Source organism: Callithrix jacchus, chromosome 19 (assembly GCF_049354715.1).
Source record: "Callithrix jacchus isolate 240 chromosome 19, calJac240_pri, whole genome shotgun sequence".
Lineage (NCBI taxonomy): Eukaryota > Metazoa > Chordata > Mammalia > Primates > Cebidae > Callithrix > Callithrix jacchus.
The window spans coordinates 4,769,706-4,793,360 of NC_133520.1; the positions used below are offsets into that span (position 1 = coordinate 4,769,706).

At 46.8% G+C, this 23,655-nt stretch overlaps 1 protein-coding gene across 1 annotated transcript; it reads right to left on the reverse strand.

The window, feature by feature from the left end:
* Positions 1-12,398: 12,398 nt before the first annotated feature.
* On the reverse strand, positions 12,399-22,840 carry DEGS1 (delta 4-desaturase, sphingolipid 1). Its single transcript, XM_002760474.7, has 3 exons — positions 22,670-22,840; positions 15,577-16,319; positions 12,399-13,477 (listed from the first exon to the last, which is right to left on the reverse strand). Exons 1-3 carry the CDS (start codon positions 22,749-22,751, stop codon positions 13,331-13,333), a joined length of 972 nt encoding a protein of 323 aa, XP_002760520.1. The 5' UTR covers positions 22,752-22,840; the 3' UTR covers positions 12,399-13,330.
* Between the last annotated feature and the right edge of the window lie 815 nt (positions 22,841-23,655).

Consider the following 23,655-nt stretch of genomic DNA (forward strand, 5'->3'; position numbering starts at 1 on the left):
GCTCTCGGCGCAGAGTAAACGAGACTGGTTCCCCTTCTGACCGAGGTTTGGAGCCCCGGGAAGGCAGAGTTGCCCATTACGGACACAAGAAGGAAGCCAGACAGGAGAATCCTGGGAAGAAAAGCACCATCAGTCTTAACGCAGCCATTCTGGCTCTGGGAACTAACAACTTGGACGTCCACTCAAGAGACCTAATCTGAAAGTTGGTAATTTCAAAGACGACAGGAGGATAAATTTACAATGATGGGAAGAAACCAGTGTAAAAAGGCTGAGAATACTCAAAATCAGAACGCCTCTCCCTCTACAGAGGATCACAGTTCCACATCAACAATGGAACAAGGCTTGACGGAGAACGAGCGCATCCCAATAACAGAATCACGCTTCAGGGAGTGGATAATAAGAAACTTCTGTGAGTTAGAAGAACATGTTGTAGCCCAACGTAAAGAAATTAGGAACTTTGAAAAAAGGTTTGACGAATTCCTATTGAGAATAGACAACTTAGAGAGGAGTATGAGAGAATTAATGGAACTGAAGAATACAATACAGGTTTAAACACTCGAATTGTTCAAGCAGAAGAAAGGATATCAGAGGTCAAAGTCCAACTTAATGAAAGAAAACAAGAAGACAAGATTAGAGATAAAAGGATAAAAAGGAATGAGCAAAGTCTCCAAGAAATGTGGGGCTATGTGAAAAGACCAAATTTACGTTTGATAGGTGTACCTGAATGCGATGGAGAGAATGAATCCAAGCTGGAAAATACCCTTCTGGATATTATTCAGGAAAATTTTCCTAAACTAGCAAAGCAGGTCAACATTCAACCCCAGGTAATACAGAGAACACCACAAAGATATTCCTCAAGAAGAGCAACCCCAAGGCACATAATCGTTAGATTCACCAGGGTTGAAACGAAGGAGAAAATACTAAGTGCAGCCAGAGAGAAAGGTCGGATAACCCACAAAGGCAAGCCTATCAGACTTACAGCAGATCTCTCAGCAGAAACTCTACAAGCCAGAAGAGAGTGGGGGCCAATATTCAACATCCTCAAAGAACAGAACCTTCAGCCCAGAATTTCATATCCCGCCAAACCAAGCTTCACAACTGAAGGAAAAATAAAATCTTTTATGAACAAGCAAGTACTCAGAGATTTTATTGCCACCAGGCCTGCTTTACAAGAGCTTCTGAAAGAGGCATTACACACAGAAAGAAACAACCAGTATTAGCCTTTCTAAAAATATACCAAAAAGTAAAGAGCAACAACATAAAGAAGAATTTTCATCAATGAATGGATCAAACAGCCAGTTAACATCAAATGGCAGTAACCCTAAATTTAAATTGACTAAATCCCCCAATCAAAAGACACTGCCAAAACCCAACGGTGTGTTACATCCAGACCTGTTTCACATGCAAGGATACACAAAGACTCAAAACAAAGGAATGGAGAAAGATTTACCAACCAAATGGAGAGCAAAAATAAATAAAAAGCAGGAGTTGCAATTCTCGTATCGGAGAAAATAGATTTTAAAGCAACAAAGATATAGTGGTAAAAGGATCAATGCAACAACAAGAGCTAACGATCCTAACACCCAGATACATAGAGACTTAGACTCAATGAAAGGATATCAAGGACTCGAACTCAGATCCGGAACAAGTAAACGTAATAAATATTTATAGAGCTCTCCACTTTAAATACACAAAATATACATTCTTGTCAATAGCACATCACACCTACTCATAGGTTTAAATGAAACATTGATTGGCCATTATTAATACCCATTTTTTTTTTCAGAATAAAGCAGTATTTCCATTCACCCTCCCTTTCTCTCTTCCTCTTTCTTTCTCTCCTTTACTCATTTTTTTTCTTTCCTTCTCTCAAAAGAAGAAATCAACTTGTAAACCTCTAGATCCAGGTCGGCAATATCTCTCTCATTGCTTGAATTCCTTCCTTCCTTCCCTTTCCTCCCTCCTTCCCTCCCTCCCTCCCTCCCTCCGCCCCCTTCCTCCCCTCTTTCCTTCTTTCATCCCTTCCTTCCTCCCTCCCTTCCTGCCTTCCTCCCTTCCTAAAAAAAATAAATAAATAAAAAGGTGGCGTTTGAGCTGAGAGCCGCTTGGTGAGAGGGAGGCAGCTCTGTGAGCTATGGTCTAGTGTCTACTCGGAGGACACCAAGCAGGCCCTGGGACACAGCAATCCTGAGTGTGTGTGGAGTAGAAAGCAGCCCTTGGTGGCTGGACCACAGGGAGAGATGGCCTGGGAGAGGCAGGCAGGAGCCGAGTCACAGGAGTTTCCAGCCCTGCATGGGTGTGGGTGCTTGAGCAACGTGTGAGTCACGTGGGATGAGAAGCCTCCTTTGAGCTTCCCTTCTCAGCCCCCTGCCACCTGACATCCACACTCACAAACATCCTAGCAGGCAAAACCCAATTTCATGTGGCCAGTCCAGTCTTAGGATAAATACCCATTCAGAGAAGGCAATTTAAAAAGCCAAGTCATCTCAACAGGAGCTACACTAGATGCACAGATGTGTGAGTCAGCAGGGTCCGGCTTTAACATATCTTGGTGTTGTCTAATAGTGGAAGCACAACTTTCATTGCCAAAGCTGGGGCCCAGAAGCTCTGGAGATGGAGCAGACAGATAAGGGTGTGGCTGGCGCAGAGTCAGGCCCTCTGAGATGATGAGCACGTCTCTCACCAACCTCTTCTGCAGTGAGCAGCTGTCCCACCGGTCTCTCCAGCTGCCAGGAGAGAATGAATTAGGGTGTTGAAAATTACCCAGATCCAAGGCTGGGGAAGGTATGACTCCATCCAGAACAATCCTTGTCTTTGCTACTCCAGCGTGGCCCAGGCCTGCCGTGGAGTATTTGCTGTGTATATTGACAGTGCGAGTTAAGAGTTTTGTTGATTAAAAAAAAAAATACTCAAGTCAAATTTATAGAAACAAGGTAAAGTTCTAGGTGCCAGGGCTGGGGGAAAATGGGGAGCTGTTTAATGGGCATGGATTTTGAGTTTCTTCATCTTTTCATTATTTTATTTTATTTATTTATATTTTGAGTTTCAGTTTTTCAAAAGGAAAAGTTCTGGAGATAGGTTGCCTAACAATGTAAATGTATGTAATTCTCCTGAACTGGACACTTAAAAATGATAACAGTGGGTTGGGCGTGGTGGCTCGCACCCATAATCCCAGCACTTTGGGAGGCTAAGGAGGGCAGATCACCTGAAGTCGGGAGTTTGAGACCAGCCTGACCAACATGGTGAAACCCTATCTCTACTAAAAATGCAAAAAAATAGACAGGAGCAGTAGCCAGAAATCTTTCTTAAAATTAAAAAAAAAAAAAAAAAACTAGACAGGTGCAGTGGCAGGCACCTGTAACAATCCCATCTACTTGGGAGGCGGAGGCAGGAGAATTGCTTGAACCCAGGAATTGGAGGTTGGAGTGAGCCGAGATCGTGCCATTGCACTCCAGCCTGGTGCCTGGCAACAGAGCAAGACTCCATCTCAAAAATCATAAATAAATAAAAATAAAAGACGGTTTCACGCTGTTGGCCAGGACGGTCTCAAACTCTTGACCTCATGATCTGCCCACCTCCCAAAGTGCTGGGATTATAGGTGTAAGCCACCATGCCCAACCTTAAATTTCTTAAAAAATAAATTCAGACAATAGTTTCGAGTGCAAGCACTGACTACCATGGTTGGAACAATTGTGACCTGTGCTCTGACTGCTGGCACTGTCCTAAATGACCGATTCCAGGAGCTTGGTGTTTCCAGTCAGTGGCATCAGTGACCAGCACAACACAACCCTGCAGTGAGTGACAGTGACTTCCCATCTGATTTTCAAGGCATCTCAGGGTCCCTAGAGGGAGGTAAGATAAGATGATAAAGGAAACCAGCTCAGGGAAGGTAATTTGCTTGGTCACACCGGTGACACAACCTGTTTTTCTTTCCTGTCCCTGCTCTGAGATGCCTAAGGGGCTGCACTCACAAGGGCTCTTCCTTCAGGTTTCACAGTGGGGGCTTATTAAGCAGCTGCTTCTCATCCCCCTGGTCAGTGACTTGAGGCACTCAGATGTCCACTGTCTTCCTGTTGGCAAATGGGACCCCAGGCCGAGGAGTCCTGCTTGCTGGTCCTAGGATGGTCACTGGATGATCTCAGCTGGGCTTTGCAGTGGGCTGTGGTTTGGAGAACTGTGTTTCTGAGCCAGCTCTGAAAAACGGTTAAATGTGAGCTGCAGGCCACAGACTCCTGTTCCCGCTTTCAGTTCTGCGCTCTCCTGACCACTGGAGTGTGGAAGTAGCTTGGCGTGTTTACAGGCTGCCCTTTCCTAACCCCACACCCTCACCCTCACTGAGAGCCTCTGTTTGGCCTGCTGCCTGTGTTCTGGGAGTGGGAGAGTTCACATTATCTTTTAAAAAACCTCATCGGTTATACTAAGTAGAAAGAGGGCTCTGAATTTGAGGAAATTATCATTGTAAAATCCTTTTTAAGAAATATAGGCCGGGCGCGGTGGCTCAAGCCTGTAATCCCAGCACTTTGGGAGGCCGAGGTGGGTGGATCACGATATCAAGAGATCGAGACCATCCTGGTCAACATGGTGAAACCCTGTCTCTACTAAAAAAATTACAAAAAAAAATCAGCTGGGCATGGTGGCACGTGCCTATAATCCCAGCTACTCAGGAGGCTGAGGCAGAATTGCCTGAACCCAGGAGGCGGAGGTTGCCGTGAGCCGAGATCACACCATTGCACTCCAGCCTGGGTAACAAGCACGAAACTCCGTCTCAAAAAAAAAAAAAAGAAATACAAATGGGCCAGGCACAGTGGCTCACGCCTGTAATCCCAGCACTTTGGGAGGCTGAGGCAGGCGGATCACAGGGTCAGGAGTTTGAGACCAGCCTGGCCAACATAGTGAAATCTGTCTCTACTAAACATACAAAAATTAGCCAGGCATGGTGGCGGACGCCTGTAGTCCCAGCTACTCTGGAGGCTGAGGCAGGAAGAATCGCTTGAACTCAGGAGGTGGGAGTTGCAGTGAGCCCAGATTGAGTCACTGCACTCCAGCCTGGGTAACAAAGCAAGACTCCGTCTCAAAAAGAAAAGAAAAAGGAAATACAAATGTTGGGTCAGGCATAGTGGTTCATGCTTGTAATCCCAGCACTTTGGGAGGCTTGAGGTGGGCAGATCACCTGAGGTCAGGCATTTGAGACCAGCCTGGTCAACATCATGAAACCCTGGCTCTACTAAAAATACAGAAACTAACCAGGTATGGTGGTGGGCACCTGGAGTCCCAGCTACTCGGGAGGCTGAGGTGGGAGAATTGCTTGAACCTGGGAGGTGGAGGTTGCAGTAAGCAGAGATGGCGCCATTCAAGCAAAAAAAAAAAGAAAGAAAGAAATACAAATGTTGGCCAGGTGCAGTGACTCATGCCTGTAATCCTAGCACTTTAAGAGGATGAGATGGGAGGACTGCTTGAGGCCAGGAATTTAAGAGTTCAAGGCCTTTCTTCTTGGCGAGGCCTGGTGGTTCACACCTGTAATCCCAGCACTTTGGGAGGCCGAGGCAGGTCGATCACCTGAGGTCAGGAGTTCCTGACCAGCCTGGCCAACATGGTGAAACCTCATTTCTACTAAAAATAGAAAAATGAGCTGGGCTTGGTGGTACGTACCTGTAATCCCAGCTACTAAGGAAGCTGAAGCAGGAGAATTGCTTGAACCTGGGAGGCGGAGGTTGCAGTGAGCTGAGGTCGCGCCATTGCACTTCATCCTGGGCAACAAGAGTGAAACGAAACTCTGTCTCAAAAAAAAAAAAAAAAAAAAATAGGCCAGGCGCGGTGGCTCAGGCCTGTAATCCCAGCACTTTGGGAGGCCGAGGCGGGTGGATCACAAGGTCAGGATACTGAGACCATTCTGGCTAACAAGGTGAAACCTGTCTCTACTACAAATAAGTTAGCTGGGCATGGTGGCACACGCCTGTAATCCCAGCTACTCGAGAGGCTGAGGCACGAGAATCACTTGAATCCAGTAGGTGGAGGTTGCAGTGAGCCAAGATTGCACCACTGCCCTCCAGCCGGGGTGACAGAGTGAGACTCTGTCTCAAAAAAAAAAAAAAGAATTAAAGATTAGTTTGGGCAACATAGCAAGACCCAGACCCAGTCTCTCTCTCTCTCTCTCTCTTTTTTTTTTGAGACCAAGTTTCCCTCTGTCACCGAGGCTGGAGAGCAGTGAGTAACTGAGATTACAGGTGCATGCTACCACGCCCAGCTAATTTTTTGTACTTTTAGTAGAGATGGGATTTCACTGTATTGGCCAGGCTGGTCTCAAACTCTGGCCTCAAGCCACCCACTCGCCTCAACCTCTCAAAGTGCTGGGATTACAGGCGTGAGCCACTGAGCCACTGAGCCCAGCCCAGTCACCTTGTAATTAAAAAAAAAAAAAAAAGAAGAAATGTCACGCACTTTGAATGTAGGCACTGAGTTAGAATTTTGGCCGTATGACTTTAGACAAGTTACTTATTCCTTCCTATGTTTATTTTCTTGGCTGCAAAATGAAGACAATGCCAATGTGAGGATTAAACAGTCCATAAAGCGATGAGCTCAGCCCTGGCACTGGGCAGGAGCCCCGTCAACGTTAATATTGTCAGACCCCGGTTAGGATTCTCTAGGAATAGGCAGGCTCATTGAATACATCATCCCTTGGTTCTCAAAAACAGTTTGGCTTCTTAATATAGAATTCTGTGAGGTGGTTAAAGTTTTTCCTACACCCTTGCTTATGTTACTAATTTACTCAGCAAACTTTGGTCCAGAGTCAAGGTAACCTTTAGAGCCGTCAGGTTCAAATGAGTCTGGAGCAATGTCACTCTCAACCCAAGCAGTGCAGTCATGAGGCTGAGCTGGTTGCAGAGAGCTCACTGCGTCTCCCTGGAATGTGGGGAGACGACTGGGGAGTGGATGAGGCCCAGCCCTCCCCACAGAAGAACATCTTTCTGATCACTGCCATGTGGTGGGGCCATTGAGACTCCAGGATTCCCAACTGGACTGCATCAATCCCTCATTTCATACGTGATCAGACAGAGGTTCTTTGTTTATGCAACGGATGGGTGGTGGTGTGGCAAGGGCTGGGGCTTAGAGTGAGGCTGGTTCAAATGAGGTTCTGGTTCTGCCACTACTCAGGGATCAAGCTGGCCAACTTGATGCAAGTTACCTAACATCTTATTCTCCGTTTCCTCCTCCCTGAAATGAGGATAACATTATCTACTTTATACTGTGTACATTACAAGGAGATCATGTTTTGATTAAAATAGGGAGTGTCATTTTTCTAATATTTGCTCTGATCCTTTTTTTGGGTGGGGGGTACGGGTAGGAGGACGGAGTCTCACTCTATTGCCCAGGCTGGAATGCCGTGGCAAAATCTTGGCTCACTGCGACCTCTGCCTCCTGGGTTCAAGCCATTTTTTGCACTTCAGCCTCCTAAGTAGCTAGGATTACAGGTGTGTGTCACCAAGACCCTGTCTCCAAACAAAAAAAGAAACCACTTTCTTGTTTGTTTTTTTTGAGATGGTGTCTTGATCTGTCACCCAGGCTAGAGTGCAGTGGTGTAATCTTGGCTCACTGCAACCTCCACCTCCTGGGTTGAATTGATTCTCCTACCTCAGCCTCCTGAGTAGCTGGGACTACAGGTGCATGCCACCATACCCAGCTAATTTTTTGTAGTTTTATTAGAGATGGGGTTTCACCGTGTTAGCCAGGATGATCTCCATCTCCTGACCTAGTGATCTGCCTGCCTCAGCCTCCCAAAGTGCTGGGATTACAGGCATGAGCCACTGCACCTGCCCCCCCCACCTTTTTTTTTGAGACAGAATTTTGCTCCTGTTGCCCAGGCTATAGTTTGATGGTGTGATATTGGCTCACTGCAAGTGAGCCTCCCCAGTCAAAGAGATTCTCCTGCCTCAGCCTCCCGAGTAGCTAGGATTATAGGCTGGCACCACCATGCCTGGCTAATTTTCGTATTTTTAGTAGAGACGGGGTTTCACCATGTTGCCCAGGCTGGTCTCAAACTTCTGGGCTCAAGTGATCCACCCGCCTCGGCCTCCCAAAGTGCTGGGATTACAGACGTGAGCCACCGTGCTTGGTCTTAAAACAATCCACTTTCTACACTTTCTAGCCTATTTAACAGCAAGCATAGAGGGGAAAAGCAGATTTCTTAACCAGTGTTTAAGGTGGCTAGGAGGGGAGATTACTGTTCAGAGTGAGAAGGGAATGGGACAACCCCTTATGTCAAAATATATATATGTATATCTTGGCTGGGCGCTGTGGCTCACACCTGTAATCCCAACACTTTGGGAGGCCGAGGCAGGTGGATCACCTGAGGTCAGGAATTTGACACCAGCCTGACCAACATGATGAAATCCCGTCTCTACTAAAAATACAAAAATTAGCCAGTTGCAGTGGCAGGCTGGGGTAATCCCAGCTACTCAGGAGGCTGAGGCAGGAGAATCGCTTGAACCTGGGAGGCGGACGTGAGCCAAGATCATGCCATTGCACTCCAGCCTGGGTGATAGAGTGAGACTCCATTAAAAAAAAATTATATATATATATATATATATGTAAGCTACCTAATGGGAGGGTAATGTAAGGCTTAAGCCACCAAATGGAGAAACAAAGGGCTATTCTGGGTGTTACCGGCCCCTTCCTGAAGACTGTGAGAGCAGCCTTCGGTAATTAATAGGGAAGAAGGATTATACAGACCCTCCTTGGGTTAGCAAATTGCCAACCTGCAATGATCTAAAAGGCAACATTGAGGGCAGCCGAATTCCTCCAGGCCTTTTCCACAAAGCTTCTATTGTGTTTCTTTCCCAGGGATTACTAATGCAGGGATGTGTGCCTAGTAACAGGGAGATCCACCCTTGACTCCATAAAAAAGGAGACTCCTGTTTCCTTGGGTTCCACCTTCCTTCCCAGAGGGTGCTGTCTGTTCAAACACTCCCACGCAGTCAGACGTACAGACGCCACAGGACACTGTCCTCACCCTTGCTTTTTGTTTTGTTTTTGAGACAGGTTCTTGCCCTATCACCCAGGGCCGTGGCATGATCTTGCTCACTGCAACCTCTGTCTCCTGGGCTCAGTGGATCCTCCACCTCAGCGTCTCAAATAGCTGGAATCACAGGTGTATGCCACCACACCTAGCTAATTTTTTTTTTTTTTTGAGACAGAGTTTTGCTGCTTGTTGCCCAGGCTGGAGTGCAGTGGCACGATCTCCACTCGTTGCAACCTCCGCCTCCTGGGTTCAAGCGATTCTCCTGCCTCAGTCTCCCAAGTAGATGGGATTACAGGTGTGCACCACCATGCCCACTTAAGTTTTGTATTTTTAGTAGAGATGGAGTTTTGCCATAGTGGCCACGCTGGTCTTGAACTCCTGACCTCAGGTGAACCACCCGCCTCGGCCTCCCAAAGTGCTGGGGTTACAGGCTTGAGCCACAACGCCCAGCCAATTTTTTATTTTTTATGGAGGTGGTTTTCACCATGTTGCCCAGACTTGTCCCAAATCCCTGGGCCCAAGCAGTTCTCCTACCTCTGTTTCCCAAATGCAGACAGGCCCCACACCTGGCCTGCTTTTGGTCTGGTGTGCCAGTTCACACACGCCTGCCATAGCAACTGCGTTCTGAACTGCAGGGAGGCATTTACTTGTCAGCACCTGAAACCTTCCTCCTCAGTTGAGCCCAGTTATCAGCTTCTGCCAATCCAGATGAATATCCTGACCACCTACCACCCTGCTGACAACGACTGTGGATTTATGTTGCTGGATGAGCCTGACACTCCCTACCACAGGTGGTGAGCACACCTGTAGTCAGTCCCAGCTCCTAGGGAGGCTGATGTGGGAGGATTGCTTGACCCTGTGAGGTAGAGGTTGCAGTGAGCTGAGGCTGCGCCACTGCACTCCAGCCGGGGCCACGGAGCAAGACTCTGTCTAAAGTAAAAATAATAACAAAGACAAAAACAAGAAACAACAAAAAAGTACAATAGTTCGTGTAAAAATACTTGGTACAGGGCTCAGTGAAAAGTAAGGATTCCCATTGAATGTCCATTATTTTTAGTATAAAACACTTTTACCTAAAGATTATACAAGTGCCCGCTGTCTGTGGCTGTTTTTATTTTAGAAAAAGCTTCTAAAGTTCAAGGACCCTCTCTGCTGGTCTCTCCATTTATCAAGCACTTACTTTAAGTCAAGCACCCTGCTAGTTTTGGGAAACAGAAATAAAAGATGTATCTGCCCTTAAGGAGTTAAACCTCTGGGGAGAAAAACTGTCTATCTACAACACGGTATGGCTGGAGCCATGGAGAGACAATCATTGGTTCTCGGAGTCAAAAAAATTGGTATCTGACCTGCTGGGTCTGGGGGGTGGGAAAGAGAAGGCCGGTATGAGCTCAAAGGTGCGAAGCCTTGAAGCTAAGCAGGAGACGGAGTTTACACAGAAGGGAGAACTCGTGCAAAGCTGCTGAATGATTTCTCAGGCCTTTTTGAGATGGGGGTCTCACTCTGTCACCCAGGCTGGAGTGTAATGGTGTGCGATCTCAGTGCACTACAACCCCCACCTCCTGGGCTTAAGAAGAGAAACTCCTTATTGGTATTGGCTTTTGTAAACATTAAAAAAAAAAATAAAATAAAAGAGAAACTCCTACATCAGCCTCCTGAGTAGCTTAGGACCACCGATACACACAACACCAGGCCTGGCTAATTTTGGACTTATTTTTTTTGAAATGGAATCGCCCTGTTGCCCAGGCTGGAGTGCAATGGCACCATATTGGCTCACTGCAACCTCTGCCTCCCAGGTTCAAGTGATTTTCCTGCCTCAGCCTCCCCAGTAGCTGGGATTACAGGCATACATCACCACACCCAGCTAATTTTTTTTATCTTTAGTAGAGATGGGGTTTCACCATGTTGGCCAGGCTGGTCTCGAACTCCTGACCTCAGGTGATCTACCCGCCTCGGTCTCCCAAAGTGTTAGGATTACAGGTGTGAGCCACCGTGCCTGGCAGACTGAGATTCTGGGGTCCAGCCTTCCCACTGCCCAGACTGGGAGATCTCTTACAGAATGGATTGAGTTGGCAGATGGAGGGGTCAAGAATACTTGGACTGCCTGCTACGAAGACTGAAACTTCCATTCAGGACAGTGGTAATGTAACTGGAGACTGCAGTTTTGGAGAGGGATGACAACTCACTCTTGAGCATCCAGCAGGTGGTAAGAGGTCTGAGCTGACAGATTCGGAGGTTTTCAGCATTTGCATGGCAGCTGTAGCCATTGGCTAGTTCTATAGGCGAGGAATTGAGCGCTTGGTGGGAGTACAAGATCTCTTTACCATCTCGCATCAAATCCAGGGGTATGTTTTGCAGATACTTTTTTAGTGACTAACTCTGAACTGTGAACATGGTTCCATTGTCACCTTTGTTCTTTGAGCAACAGATTAGAGGATACTAGGAATATTCCTAGACAAGAGGGTCAGGAAGGGAAAGCAAAGTATTTTGGGGATGAAAGTAGGTCTGTGAGGCAGGCTTGGCAGACCCACAGAGGAGTCTACTCTTCACTGCACCCTCAACAGTCTGGGTGTTGTTTTATTCATGAAACTGCAATACAGCCAACATATTTTTATAGATGGTGTATTTGTCACCCAAGTTGGAGTGTAGTAGTGTGATCACGGCTCACTGCAGCCTCAACCTCAGCCTCGCAAGTAGCTGGGACTACAGGTACACACACATCACCACACCAGTTTTGTTTTTTTAAAGATGGGGGCCAGGCAGAATGGCTCACACCTGTAATCCCAGCACTTTGGGAGCCTGAGACAGGCAGATCACTTGAGGTCAGGAGTTTGAGACCAGCCTGGCCAACATGGTAAAACCCTGTCTCTATCTCTACTGAAAAAAAAAAAAAATTAGCTGGGCATGGTTGTGCACACCTGTGATGCCAGCTACTCGGAAGGCTGAGGCAGGAGGATTGCTGGAACCCAGGAGGTGGAGATTGTGGTGAGCCAAGATCATGCCATTGCACTCCAGCCTGCGCAACAGAGCAAGACTTCATCTCAAAAAAAAGAAAAGTCTCACTATGTTGCCCAGGCTGGTCTCAACTCCTGATCTCAAGTAATCCTCCTGCCTCAGCTTTCCAAAGTATGGAGTTACAGGTGTGAACCATCACACCCAGCTGCTGACATATTTTTAAAACAATTCACATTACATTAAATTTATCCAAGTGATATATTTGAGGTAAGCAAGACCGCTGCTACCAGCTACTTGAGACCAACAATCTACCATCAGACCAGAGCCAGTTCCCACCACAGTAAAATAACTATGAAAGTCTTTGTCAACTGAGCACTTTCTGATGTAAGAATCAACACATCCGAAAAATGAAGTTGAATGTTGGACATGATTAAATTTGGTAAGTACTTTATTTATAAGTAAGGCTGTACAGGATTCAGCAATGTCTAATTCAGGTCCCATATGTAACAGTTTTTAAATGAGTAATTCAGCTTACAGTGAAATATATTTTCATCTCAACCTTTTATGCTATATCACTATTTGGGCTTTTTAAAAATTATTTTTGAGATGAAAATTTGAAGTTCCCCCAGTACCCAGGTTACCATATTATATACTATAAAGATAGCAACATACAAAAATGTAACAAATACTAATACATTGTGATTAATAGCTGTTTATTAGCTTTTTAATAAAGCAAAACTTTATAGTGAAAGTAATAAACTAGAAATAGCTTTTTATTTTTTATATTTTTATTTATTTTTGAGACAGGGTCTTGCTCTGTCACCTAGACTGGAGTGCAGTGGCATAATCTTGGCTCACCGCAGCCTCCGCCTCCTGGGTTCAAGCAGTTCTCCTACCTCAGCCTCCCGTGTAGCTGGGATTACAGGCATGCCCCACTAAGCCTGTCTAATCTTCACATTTTTAGTAGAGATGGGGTTTCACCATGTTGGCCAGGCTGGTCTTGAATTCCTGACCTCAGGTGATCCACCTGCCTCAGCCCTGCAAAGTGCTGGGATTACAGGCATGAGCCACCACGCCCAGCAAAATAGCTTTTTAAAAGCTTTTAAAATGATATGTTTATAAAATGACAGACATGAGCAAAACATCCTCAATGACGATAATACACAAGTCACAAGTTTCCTGTGAGGGAAGCTGAGCAGTACAGAGCCAGGCTGTTTAAAATCCAGATTCACTTCTTGATACCACTGAGCTCTTACTCTGAAATTGTGCCGGGGAGCTTCTAAGCATCTCTGGTCTCAAGTTTAATAATGCAAAAATTCCATCTAAAGTTTTGGAGCGGAATCCCTTCGGCACTAATGGTATTTACTCCAGCACCATCTCTCCTGTACGTTGCCTCTTCATTCTTGAGTAGGGACTTATTGTATCATCCATAACAAAATCATACAGTACTTTTATCCAGGAGTTGTAGTGGGGGAGGTTGTCATAGTATTCAGCCGCTATTTTCCTCACCTAGAAGGGAAAAAATACAGCAAGATGAAAAGTGAGTGTTACTGGGTCTTTCAAAGATAACTGATGAATGGTTGATACAAACAGTGAGAAGGGAAACCATGAGACCTGCCTCCCTCTTCTCGCTTCAAAAAAAATAAAAGCAGCCAAAGCAGCTGAGGCAACTCTAAACAAAAAGCAGTCTCATTTCAGCAGCTGAATGCACTCGACCCTCTAGGACTCTCTTCCGTCACTTTCCAAGGGACTAAATATCTGGCTTATTTGTAAACACGTGCAATTAGATTAACTTGATATTATTAAATAATGTACTGCATGGATAGCACTGTAGAATAAAAAGGTAACATCTGGTTCCTGCCATCCAGGAACTTAAAAATACTAATAAATTGTGACATGCTAATTACACAGAAATTAAGCACTTGGCTGGGCCTGGTGGCTCACCGGTAATCCCAGGACTTTGGGAAGCTGATCACCTGATGTCAAGAGTTCAAGATCAGCCTGACAAATATGGTAAAATCCCATCTCTACTAAAAATACAAAAAAATTATCTGGGCATGTTGGCTCACACCTGTAGTCCCAGCAACGACTCGGGAGGCTGAGACAGGAGAACTGCTTGAACCCGGGAGTTGGAGGTTGCAGTGAGCTGAGATTGTGCCACAGCACTCCAGCCTGGGAAACAGAGTGACTACATCTCAAAAAAAATAAAAAATAAAAAAATAAACACTTTTTAAGTGTGCAGTTCTGCCATCTCAAGTTAAAAATGTCTTTACAGAAAAACTATCTGGCTAGGCACAGTGGCTCATACCTATAATCCCAGCATTTTAGAAGGCAGGAGAATCACCTGAGCCCAGGAATTTGAGACCAGCCTGGGCAACACAAGGAAACCCATCTGTTTTTTTTTTTTTTTTTTTTTTGAGATAGACTTTCGTTCTGTTGCCCAGGCTGGAGTGCAGTGGCCTGATCTCAGCTCACTGCAACCTCTGTTGCCTGGGTTCAAGCGATACTCCCGTCTCAGCCTCTCGAATAGCTGAGACTGCAGGTGCACAACACCATTCCCGGCTAATTTTTTTGTATTTTTAGAAGAGATGAGATTTCACTATGTTGGCCAGGCTGGTCTCAAACTCCTGACCTCAGATGATCCATTCACCTGGGCTTCCCAAAGTGCCAGGATTACATCAGGAAACACCGTGTCTATAAAAACTTCAAAAAAAATTTAAAAAGACAATCTGGAGGATTAAAAGAAACTGTTTATTTTTTATTTTTTTTGAGACAGAGTCTTGCTCTGTCACCCAGGCTGGAGTGCATTGGCACAGTCTCAGCTCACTGTAACCTCCACCTCCCAGGTTCAAGCAATTCCCCTGCCTCAGCCTCCTGAGTAGCTGGAACTACAGGCATGCACCACCATGCCCAGCTAAAAAGATATTTTAGGAAAAATTAGCCTGTCATGGCATGTGTCTGTAATCCTAGCTACTTGGAAGGCTGAGGCAGGAGGATCACTTGAGTCCAGGAGTTCGAGACCAGCCTGAGGACATAGCAAGACTCTGCCTCTACAAAAAATTAAAAATTAGCCAGGTGTGGTGGCACATGCCTAGAGTCCTGCTTACTCAGGATGCTGAGGTGGGAGGGTCGCTTGAACCCAGAAGCTGAGGCTGCAGTGAGCTACTGCACCACTGCACTCTATCCTAGGTGACAAAAAAAGCTTGTCTCTAAAAAAAGGTTAAAAATAAAAATAAATAAAATTTAAAAAGGACCTAACAGTGAACCCTTTGTAAAATTAGGGTGGAAGATGCAGTATTTATATTCTTGCTATTTTTTTTTTTTTTTTTTTTATGAGCAGCTTGGACTGACAAAACACTAGCCTGGCCAACATGTTGAAGCCCTGTCTCTAGTAAAAATACAACAATTAGTGGGGCATGGTGGCGCGTGCCTGTAATCCCAGCTACTTCGGAAGCCGCGGCATGAGAATTGCTTGAACCAGGGAGGTGAAGATTATAGTGAGCCGAGATTGTGCCACTGCACTCCAGCCTGGGCAACTGAGCAAAACTCATCTCAAAAAAAAAAAAAAAAAAAAAAAAATTAGAATATGTATCAAAGTCTTTACTTACCAGTGGAAGGTTTTTTCCAGGAATGTTGGGGAAGTCATGATGTTCATTATGATAACCCACATTGAAGGTAAGTAAATTCAGAGGCCCATAATATGAGTAAGTTTCATGACCCTTTAAGAACATGTAATGCTCAGCTATAAAATGTCCAGAAATCGGGTGCAAACCCAGGCCAAGTAAAGATGCTGCCAACATGTAGACCAAGGATTTAATTCCAAAAAAGTAATAAATTAAAATGTCGAAAGTGACCTGGGCCACGGTATTGATAACTTCCAGATAAGTAAGTGGTTTGGGGTTGATGAACAGAGGTCGAAATGCATAAAAGAGAGGCTGAAGAATAACCCAAATAAACTTTCTGAAAGTGGTACAGAAGAACCAGCCCTCAAAATCAGTAGGAATATCTACATCGATGCCGTCAGCTCCCAGGTACCGATGATGATCCATGTGGTACCTCTTGAAGGAAATGGAATATGGAATCCCAATAGGAAGGTTAGCAAACATTCCAAACCAGCGATTCCACATTGCTTTGCGGTTGCCAAAGGCAGAATTGTGAGCAATCTCATGAATACCCAGAGTCATCGAGTGGTTAATGCAACTACCAAATGCATAGGCCCAAAATATGACCCATTTCCAGTCCAAGTCTTTTACGAAGTAAAATGCAGCCAACTGGGTGAGAACCATCATAATTATAATCCATATCAAACTGGGATCAGGTTTCATCAAGGACTTTATCTCTGGATGCTTTGCTGTAAAGAAAAAAACAAAAATATTAGGCACTAAAAGTACCAAATAGTTCAGCAATTATAATTAAATTAACACCAATTAAACAATTTTTTTCTGTAAATCATAGTATTCCCTCTACTAGAGACTGCAGTGAATATTTAATAACAACAGGAAAGGATTCTAATAGTAAAGTTACAAAAGATCATGTCACAAGAATCTGAGAATTTATGCAAGAAAAACTGGCCTCAAACTTTAAAAGTTCCACATGTTTTGTATTAAAATGGTGTTATTTCTGTATTTAGACAGAGGTACAGCATTCTTACTTTATATAAAACAATTAACACATCTGACAAAGGGTAGAATAGACATTTTGTAGTTACCCTAATATCATGAAACTGGTATTCACATTTCTCTCAGACAAATCAACATGCTCCAAGTAACTGTGCTGAATTTTCCCAAAGTTGTAACAGTACACACAAATCAATACTAGAGGCTGCCAATAGAGTCAGGGAAACAACAGTCTTCTCAATAAATGGTGCCAGGATGACTTGCTACCAAAATGCAAAAGAATGGATCTGGACCCCTTCCTTACACCATATACAGAAATGAACTCAGATCACAGATCCAAATTTATAAGAAAACTATAAAACTCTTCTTTATTTCCTTTTTTTTTTAAACCATAAAACTCGTATAAGAAAACACAGGAATAAATCTTCATGGCCTTTGTGGTTTCTTCGATACTATAACAAGAAAAAGTGACAAAAGAAAACAGAAACTGGATTGCATCAGAAACTTTTCTGTTGCAAATGATACTGTGAAGAAAGTATCATTTGAATGAAAAGATAATACACAGAAGGGGGGTTATGTTTGCAAATCATATATCTCATAAGGGACCTATATCCAGAATATATGCAGAACTCTTACAACTAATAATCCAATTAAAAAATGGGCACAGGATCTGAACAGACATTTCTCCAAAAGACATGGAAACGAACAATGCTCAACATCGTTAGTCATTAAGAAAGTGCAAACTGAAACCAGACACCACTTCATAGTTACTAGGGTGACCGTAACACAAAAAGATAGGTAAAAACAAGGATCTGAAGAAATTGGGACCCTCATATTTTGCTTGTGGGAATGTAAAATGGTGCAGCTGCTTTGGAAAACAGTAGCGTAGTTCCTCAAAATGTTACACACCTGGTATATTCACATAAAGATATATTACTCAGCCACAGAAAGGAATGATACACTGGCACATGCTACATGAACGAACCTTAAAATATTTATATTTAGAGACAGGGTCTCCCTCTGTCACTCAGGCTGGAGTACAGTGGTACCATCATAGCTCACTACAGCCTCAAACTCCTAGACTCAAGTGATCCTCCTGCCTCAGTCACCCTAGTAGCTACAACTACAGAAGCATGCCACTGTGCCCAGCTAAAATATTATGCTAATGGCTGGGTGGAGTGGCTCACACCTTTAATGCCAGCATTTGAGAGGCCAAGGCAGGGGGATCACTTGAACCCAAGAGTTCAAGATCAGCCTGGGCAACATAACAGGACCCTGTCTCTATAAATAAAAATTAGAAATTAAAAAAATGTATATTATGCTATGCTAAGTTAAAGAATCCAGTCGTAAGAGATCAGGTACATGATTTCACATACATGAAACGTCCAGAATAAGCAAATCTACAGACCATAAAGTAGATTAGTGGTTACCTAGGACTGCTAGGTAGAAGCAGGGGATATGAAGGATTGCTAATGGGTATAGGGTTTCTTTTGTGATGATGAAATCTTCTAAAGTTACATGGTGGTGACAGCTAGACAACTCTGTGAATATACTAAAAAACACTGAACTGTACACTTTAAATGAATAAATCATGATATGCAAATTATCATCTCAAAGCTACTGGCCAGGTGCCACAGCTCACATTAATACCAGCACTTTGGAAGGCTGAGGCACGAAGACTGCCTGAGGCCCACTGTTCAAGACCAGCCTGGGCAAGAGAGACTCTATCTCTACCAAAAATAAAAAAAAATTAGCCAGGTGAGGTGGTGTAAACCTATAGTCCTAGCTACTTGGCAGGCTGAGGCAGGAACATCACTTGAGCCCAAGAATTTGAGGCTGCAGTGAGCCTTGATCATACTGCTCCACTGTAGCCTGAGCAACAGAGTGAGACCCTGTCTCAAAAAATAAAACATCAAAAACACACAGGGCTGGGTGTGGTGGCTCACGCCTGTAATCCCAGCACTTTGGGAGGCCAAGGCAGGTAATCATGAGGTCAAGAGATCGAGACCATCCTGGTCAACAAGGTGAAACCCTGTCTCTACTAAAAATACAAAAATTAGCTGGGCATGGTGGCGCATGCCTGTAATCCCAGCTACTCAGGAGGCTGAGGCAGGAGAATTGCCTGAACCCAGAAGGCGGAGGTTGCGGTGAGCCGAGATCGTGCCATTGCACTCCAGCCTGGGCAACAAGAGCGAAACTCCATGTCAAAAAAACCCCCAAAAAACAAACTCTATCACTGTGAAAGTACAGCAGTGAAGGAAGCATTTCTTGTGATTTATTCTTATTTGACCCACTAATAATGGTCTGGTCTCTAGCCCTCATTAATTTTTCTTTTCTTTTTTTAACTCTTTTTGAGATGCAGTCTCTCCCTGTCACCCAGACTGGAGTGCAGTGGTGCGATCTCAGCTCACCACAACCTCTGCCTCCCCGGTTCAAGCAATTCTCCTGCCTCAGCCTTCCCGGTAGCTGGTACTACAGGCGTGCACCACCATTCCCGGCTAATTTTTGTATTTTTAGTAGAGACGGGGTTTCACCATGTTGGGTGTCAGGCTGGTCTTGAACTCCCGACCACAGGTGCCCTGCCCACCTCGGCCTCCTAAATTGCTGGGATTACAAGTGTGAGCCACTGAGCCTGGCCCGCCCTCATTAATTTCAAACAGATGCCTTATAAATTAGCTTTTAATGTGAACTCAACGTAAACTTAAAATGTATAAAAAATACTGGCTGTCCTATCAGGCCCTTCCCTCACCAACCCCCCCAAAAACTGAACACTTGCAGAACCGTCTCTTATATTTGGGTATAATTTAAAGAAATCTAAAGATTCTTATCTTTCTACATGTGATTCCACCTCCCACCCTGAAACAGAACACTGGGCAGTATTTATACCTGCATGGAAAACGTTATGTCTCCATTGAGAAATATGTAGTCCTTTTACTTTCCAAGTGAAATGGTTCAGTGACAGTTTGTGGGGAATGAAGTCTCAGTGTGAGATAAGCATCAATCAGCCCCTTCTTACTTCCTTCATCATCATTTTTTTTTTTTTTTTTTGAGACAGTCTCACCCAGGCTGGAAAGCACTAGGGCAATCACAGCTCACTGCAGCCTCTCCCTCCCCAGCTCAAGCGATCCTCCCACCTCAGCCTTTGAGTAGCTGGGACCACAGGCACATGCCACTACGCCCCGCTAATTAAAAAAATTTTTTTTTTGTACAGATGGGGTTTCACCACGTTGCCCAGGTTGGTCTTGAATTCCTGAGTTCAAGTGACCCTCTTGCCTCAGCCTTCTGAGTAGCGGGACACAAGTGTGCACCACCACGCATGGCTAATTTTTAAACTTTTTGTGGAGATGGGGCTGGTCTGAACTGGCCTCAAGCAATCTTCCTGCCTCAGCTTCCCAAAGTGCTGGGATTACAGGCATGAGCAACCACACTTGTTCTGATTTTCAGAGTATTAAATAGCTCAGTTTCAGTATTCCAGAGTTGGTTTCTACACAGGTAGGACACCAGATTATTCCTATGTAACACGTAGATAAGGCAGTGATAAAATGTATCATATGTGGCTGCCTGGGGTGGCTCATGCCTGTAATCCCAGCACTTTGAGAGGCCAAGGTGGGTCAATCCATCTGAGGGTCAGGGGTTCGAAATCAGCCTGGCAAACATGGCAAAACCCTGTCTCTACTAAAAAAAAACATTAGCCAGGCATAGTGGCAGGCATCCTGTAATTCCAGCTACTCGGGAGGCTGGGGCAGGGAGAACTGCTTGAACCCAGGAGGTGGAGGTTGTGTTGAGCTGACACTGGGCCACTGCATTCCAGCCTGGGCGACAGAGCAAGACTCCGTCTCCAAAAAAAATAAAAAGTATCATATGCTATCTCATATCAAATATGTGTAGGTGACTTCCAAACAAATGAAGGCAGGCAGTGCACTACTGGCAGGCTGAGGTATGCCGATGACTTGAGCACAGGCTGTAGCGATCATCATGCCTGTGAATAGCCACTGCACTCCAGCCTGGGCCACACAGCAAGACCCTGTCTCTAAAGGGAGTCTAGGGGAGGAGGAAGGAAAGGAGGGAATTCAAGAACCCAAAGTCACCCGGTGCAGTGGCTCACGCCTTTATAATCCCAGCACTTTGGGAGGCTGAAGGGGGCAGATTGCTTGAGCCCCCTTCAAGAGCAGCCTGGGCAACACGGGGAAATCTGTCTCTACAAAAAAAAAAAAAACACAAAAATCCACCTCCTTGTGGTCTCACCTACTCCCTTTTTCTTTTCACTGGGGAAATCAAAGTTGAGAAGAAAAACTAAGAAAATACTGTATAGGAGGAAAAAATTCTCATGTTCAACTCACCAACCATTTGTTTCCCCAGTTTAAATTTTTTAAATTTTGTGTGTGTGTGAATGGGGAGGGTCTCACTATGTTACACAGGATGGTCTTGACCTCCTGGGCTTAAGTGATCATTCTGCCTTGGCCTCCCGAAGTGCTGAGATTACAGGCCCGAGCTACCGTGCCCAGTCCCGTTTCCTCAATTTTTGAAGAAACAGCAGAGGTTAAAAAGCACATGCTCTGGGCTAGGGGTGGTGGCTCACGCCTGTAATCCCAGCACTTTGGGAGGCCAAGGGGGGCAGATCACCTGAGGTCGGGAGTTCGAGGCCAGCCTGGCTAATATGGCTAATACGGCCTACCAAAAAAAAAAACCTTAGCCCGTCATGATGGTGCGCCCCTGTAATCCCAGCTACTCGGGAGTCTCACGTAGGAAAATTGCTTAAACCAGGGAGGTGGAGATTGTAGTGAGCTGAGATCGCGCCACTGTACTGCAGCACAGGCGACAGAGCGACACTCCGTTTTTATAATTTTTAAATTTTTTTTAAAGATAGGGTTTCACCATGTTGGCCAGGCTGGTCTTGAACTCCTAACCTCAGGTGATCCACCCGCCTCGGCCTCCCAAAGTGCTGAGATTCCAGGCATGAGACACCACACCCGGCAAACACTCCGTCTTTAAAAAAAAAAAAAAAAAAAAAAAAAAGGGCAGGTATCCTTCAGGCAAACTAATGCGCATTAGAATCCCTGTAGCATTTAGTGACGTTCTTATTTCATCTTGTAAAACAGCGCTCATACATAGCAACCTAGTAGAGTTACCAGAATGAAATTGGGTAATGCTTGTAAAGCATCCCACACGATCCCTGGCAGATCATTAGGAACAGCCTGGGAGAGACGAGCGTTCTCGAAGTGACACAGAAGGCCCGGATCCTCCGGAGAGTTCCGTGCTCTAAGTCAGCTGTCAGGGGACCAGCGGGCATTTTCCCTGTTTGGCAAGTCTTCGTTTCCAGTCTTTTCATCCACAAAACCGAGATGGACGAAAACTATCTACGAATCTGCCGTTTTTACGTCCCAGAATCGTCGTGAGGATCAATCGAACAAGCGGCGTGAACCGACCAGGGCCCATGCAGTCCGAGAATCCCGGGGCGGGGGCGGGGGCGGCGGGGGGGGCAGGGTGGGGGGGTCAGGGGGCGGCGGGGGGGCAGGGGGGCAGGGGGCGGCGGGGGGGCAGGGGGCGGCAGGGTGGGGGCCGGGGGGGGCGCCGGCCTCCTCCAGGGCCTGAGGCCGGGACTGCGGCCGCCCCCGCCAGGACTGCCAGCCGGCGCCGGACCCCGAGAGCAGGGCTGGCGAGTAGGCCCCGGGATGCCCAGGACCACACCCTACCCGCTTGCCCCGGCCCGCTCGGGAGGGGCGGGAGAAGGCACAGGAAGGGGCGCCCACCCGAGGGCATAAGAACCTTCTAGTGAGGGATGTACCCAAAGGTGGCGCAGCCGGGGGCGCCTTTGGTCCTCAGCGGCCGGCGTGGGCCTGGCGGGGACTCCCCCGCTCGGGGACGCGCCTGCGCCTGTTCGCGGAAGGGTAGGAGCTGCGCGCCCCCGGGACCCGTCCCTCCCCCGCGCCCCGCTCAGGCCTGTCCCGCGAGGACCCGCAGGCTGGAGGCCCGGACGGCGGCGGGACCTTGCGGGGAGCGAGCTAACGGGCCTCGGGAGCCCACGGTCGCGCAGAGCCCGCGCGGGAGGCCGCGCACACATAACGGGGCGCCCGCTGGCCCTCACCCAGGATCTCCCGGCGCCGGTCGGCGTGGGGCTGGTCGGTGTAGACCCACTCGAAGTCTTCCCGCGAGACGCGGCTCCCCATGGCGGCGGCGGCGGCGGCGGCGGCTCTCGGACCCGCTCTCGGCTCTCGCTCCCGGCCGGCTCCTTCGAGGCGTCTGCGGCTCCCGACTCGTGTGGTGGCGGCCGGCGGCGGAGCGTGAGGACTCGGAGGCGGGGACGGGGGCGGAGCGTGAGGACTCGGAGGCGGGGACGGGGGCGGAGCGTGAGGACTCGGAGGCGGGACGGGGGCGGAGCGTGAGGACTCGGAGGCGGGGACGGGGGCGGAGCGTGAGGACTCGGAGGCGGGGACGGGGGCGGAGTCCCGAGGCCCCGCCCCTCCCGGCCCGCCCGCCTCGCTGGGTGGAGGGCGCGGGGCTCTCCCCGGCCCCGGCGCTGCTCTACTCTGGGCTGGGTTCTGAGGTCCGGTGACTCGGCCACCAGCCCGGATGCTGCGGTCTTGCGAGTGCCCGCCCCTGCGGCCTGCCTCGCCGGAGCCCGGGGAAGATGAAAAAGGAAGGCAAGGTCTCAAGTGACATAAGCAGCTGCTTCAGCGCCTCCGCGAGCGGAGCCCCCGGCACGGCCGCCGGGTCACACCGTCTGCAGGCGTGAGGGCCACTCTTAATGGCAGCTGGCCTACGTCTTGTTTAATTTTAAAAAGCACATGAGCCCTTGAGTCATTTTTCGCTGCCTTCTGGAAATAATACCTCGGGTAACAAGAACTAATCAAGTAAAAAGAAAACACCTTTTTTTTTTTTGAGACGGAGTTTCTCTTGTTACCCAGGCTGGAGGGCAATGGCGCGATCTCGGCTCACCGCAACCTCCGCCTCCTGGGTTCAGGCGATTCTCCTGCCTCAGCCTCCCGAGTAGCTGGGATTACAGGTGCGCCACCGTGCCCAGCTAATTTTTTGTATTTTTTTTAAAGACAGGGTTTCACCATGTTGGCCAGG

What these genes read in the sequence shown, in the direction of transcription:
- DEGS1 (XM_002760474.7), bottom strand. Translation starts at nt 22,751, where the DNA reads ATGGGGAGCCGCGTCTCGCGGGAAGACTTCGAGTGGGTCTACACCGAC. An exon ending in CCGGCGCCGGGAGATCCTGG is followed by an intron (nt 16,320 to 22,669) that starts GTGAGGGCCAGC and finishes TTTTCTTTACAG; the next exon opens with CAAAGCATCCAGAGATAAAG. An exon ending in CTGGAAAAAACCTTCCACTG is followed by an intron (nt 13,478 to 15,576) that starts GTAAGTAAAGAC and finishes TTTCCCTTCTAG; the next exon opens with GTGAGGAAAATAGCGGCTGA.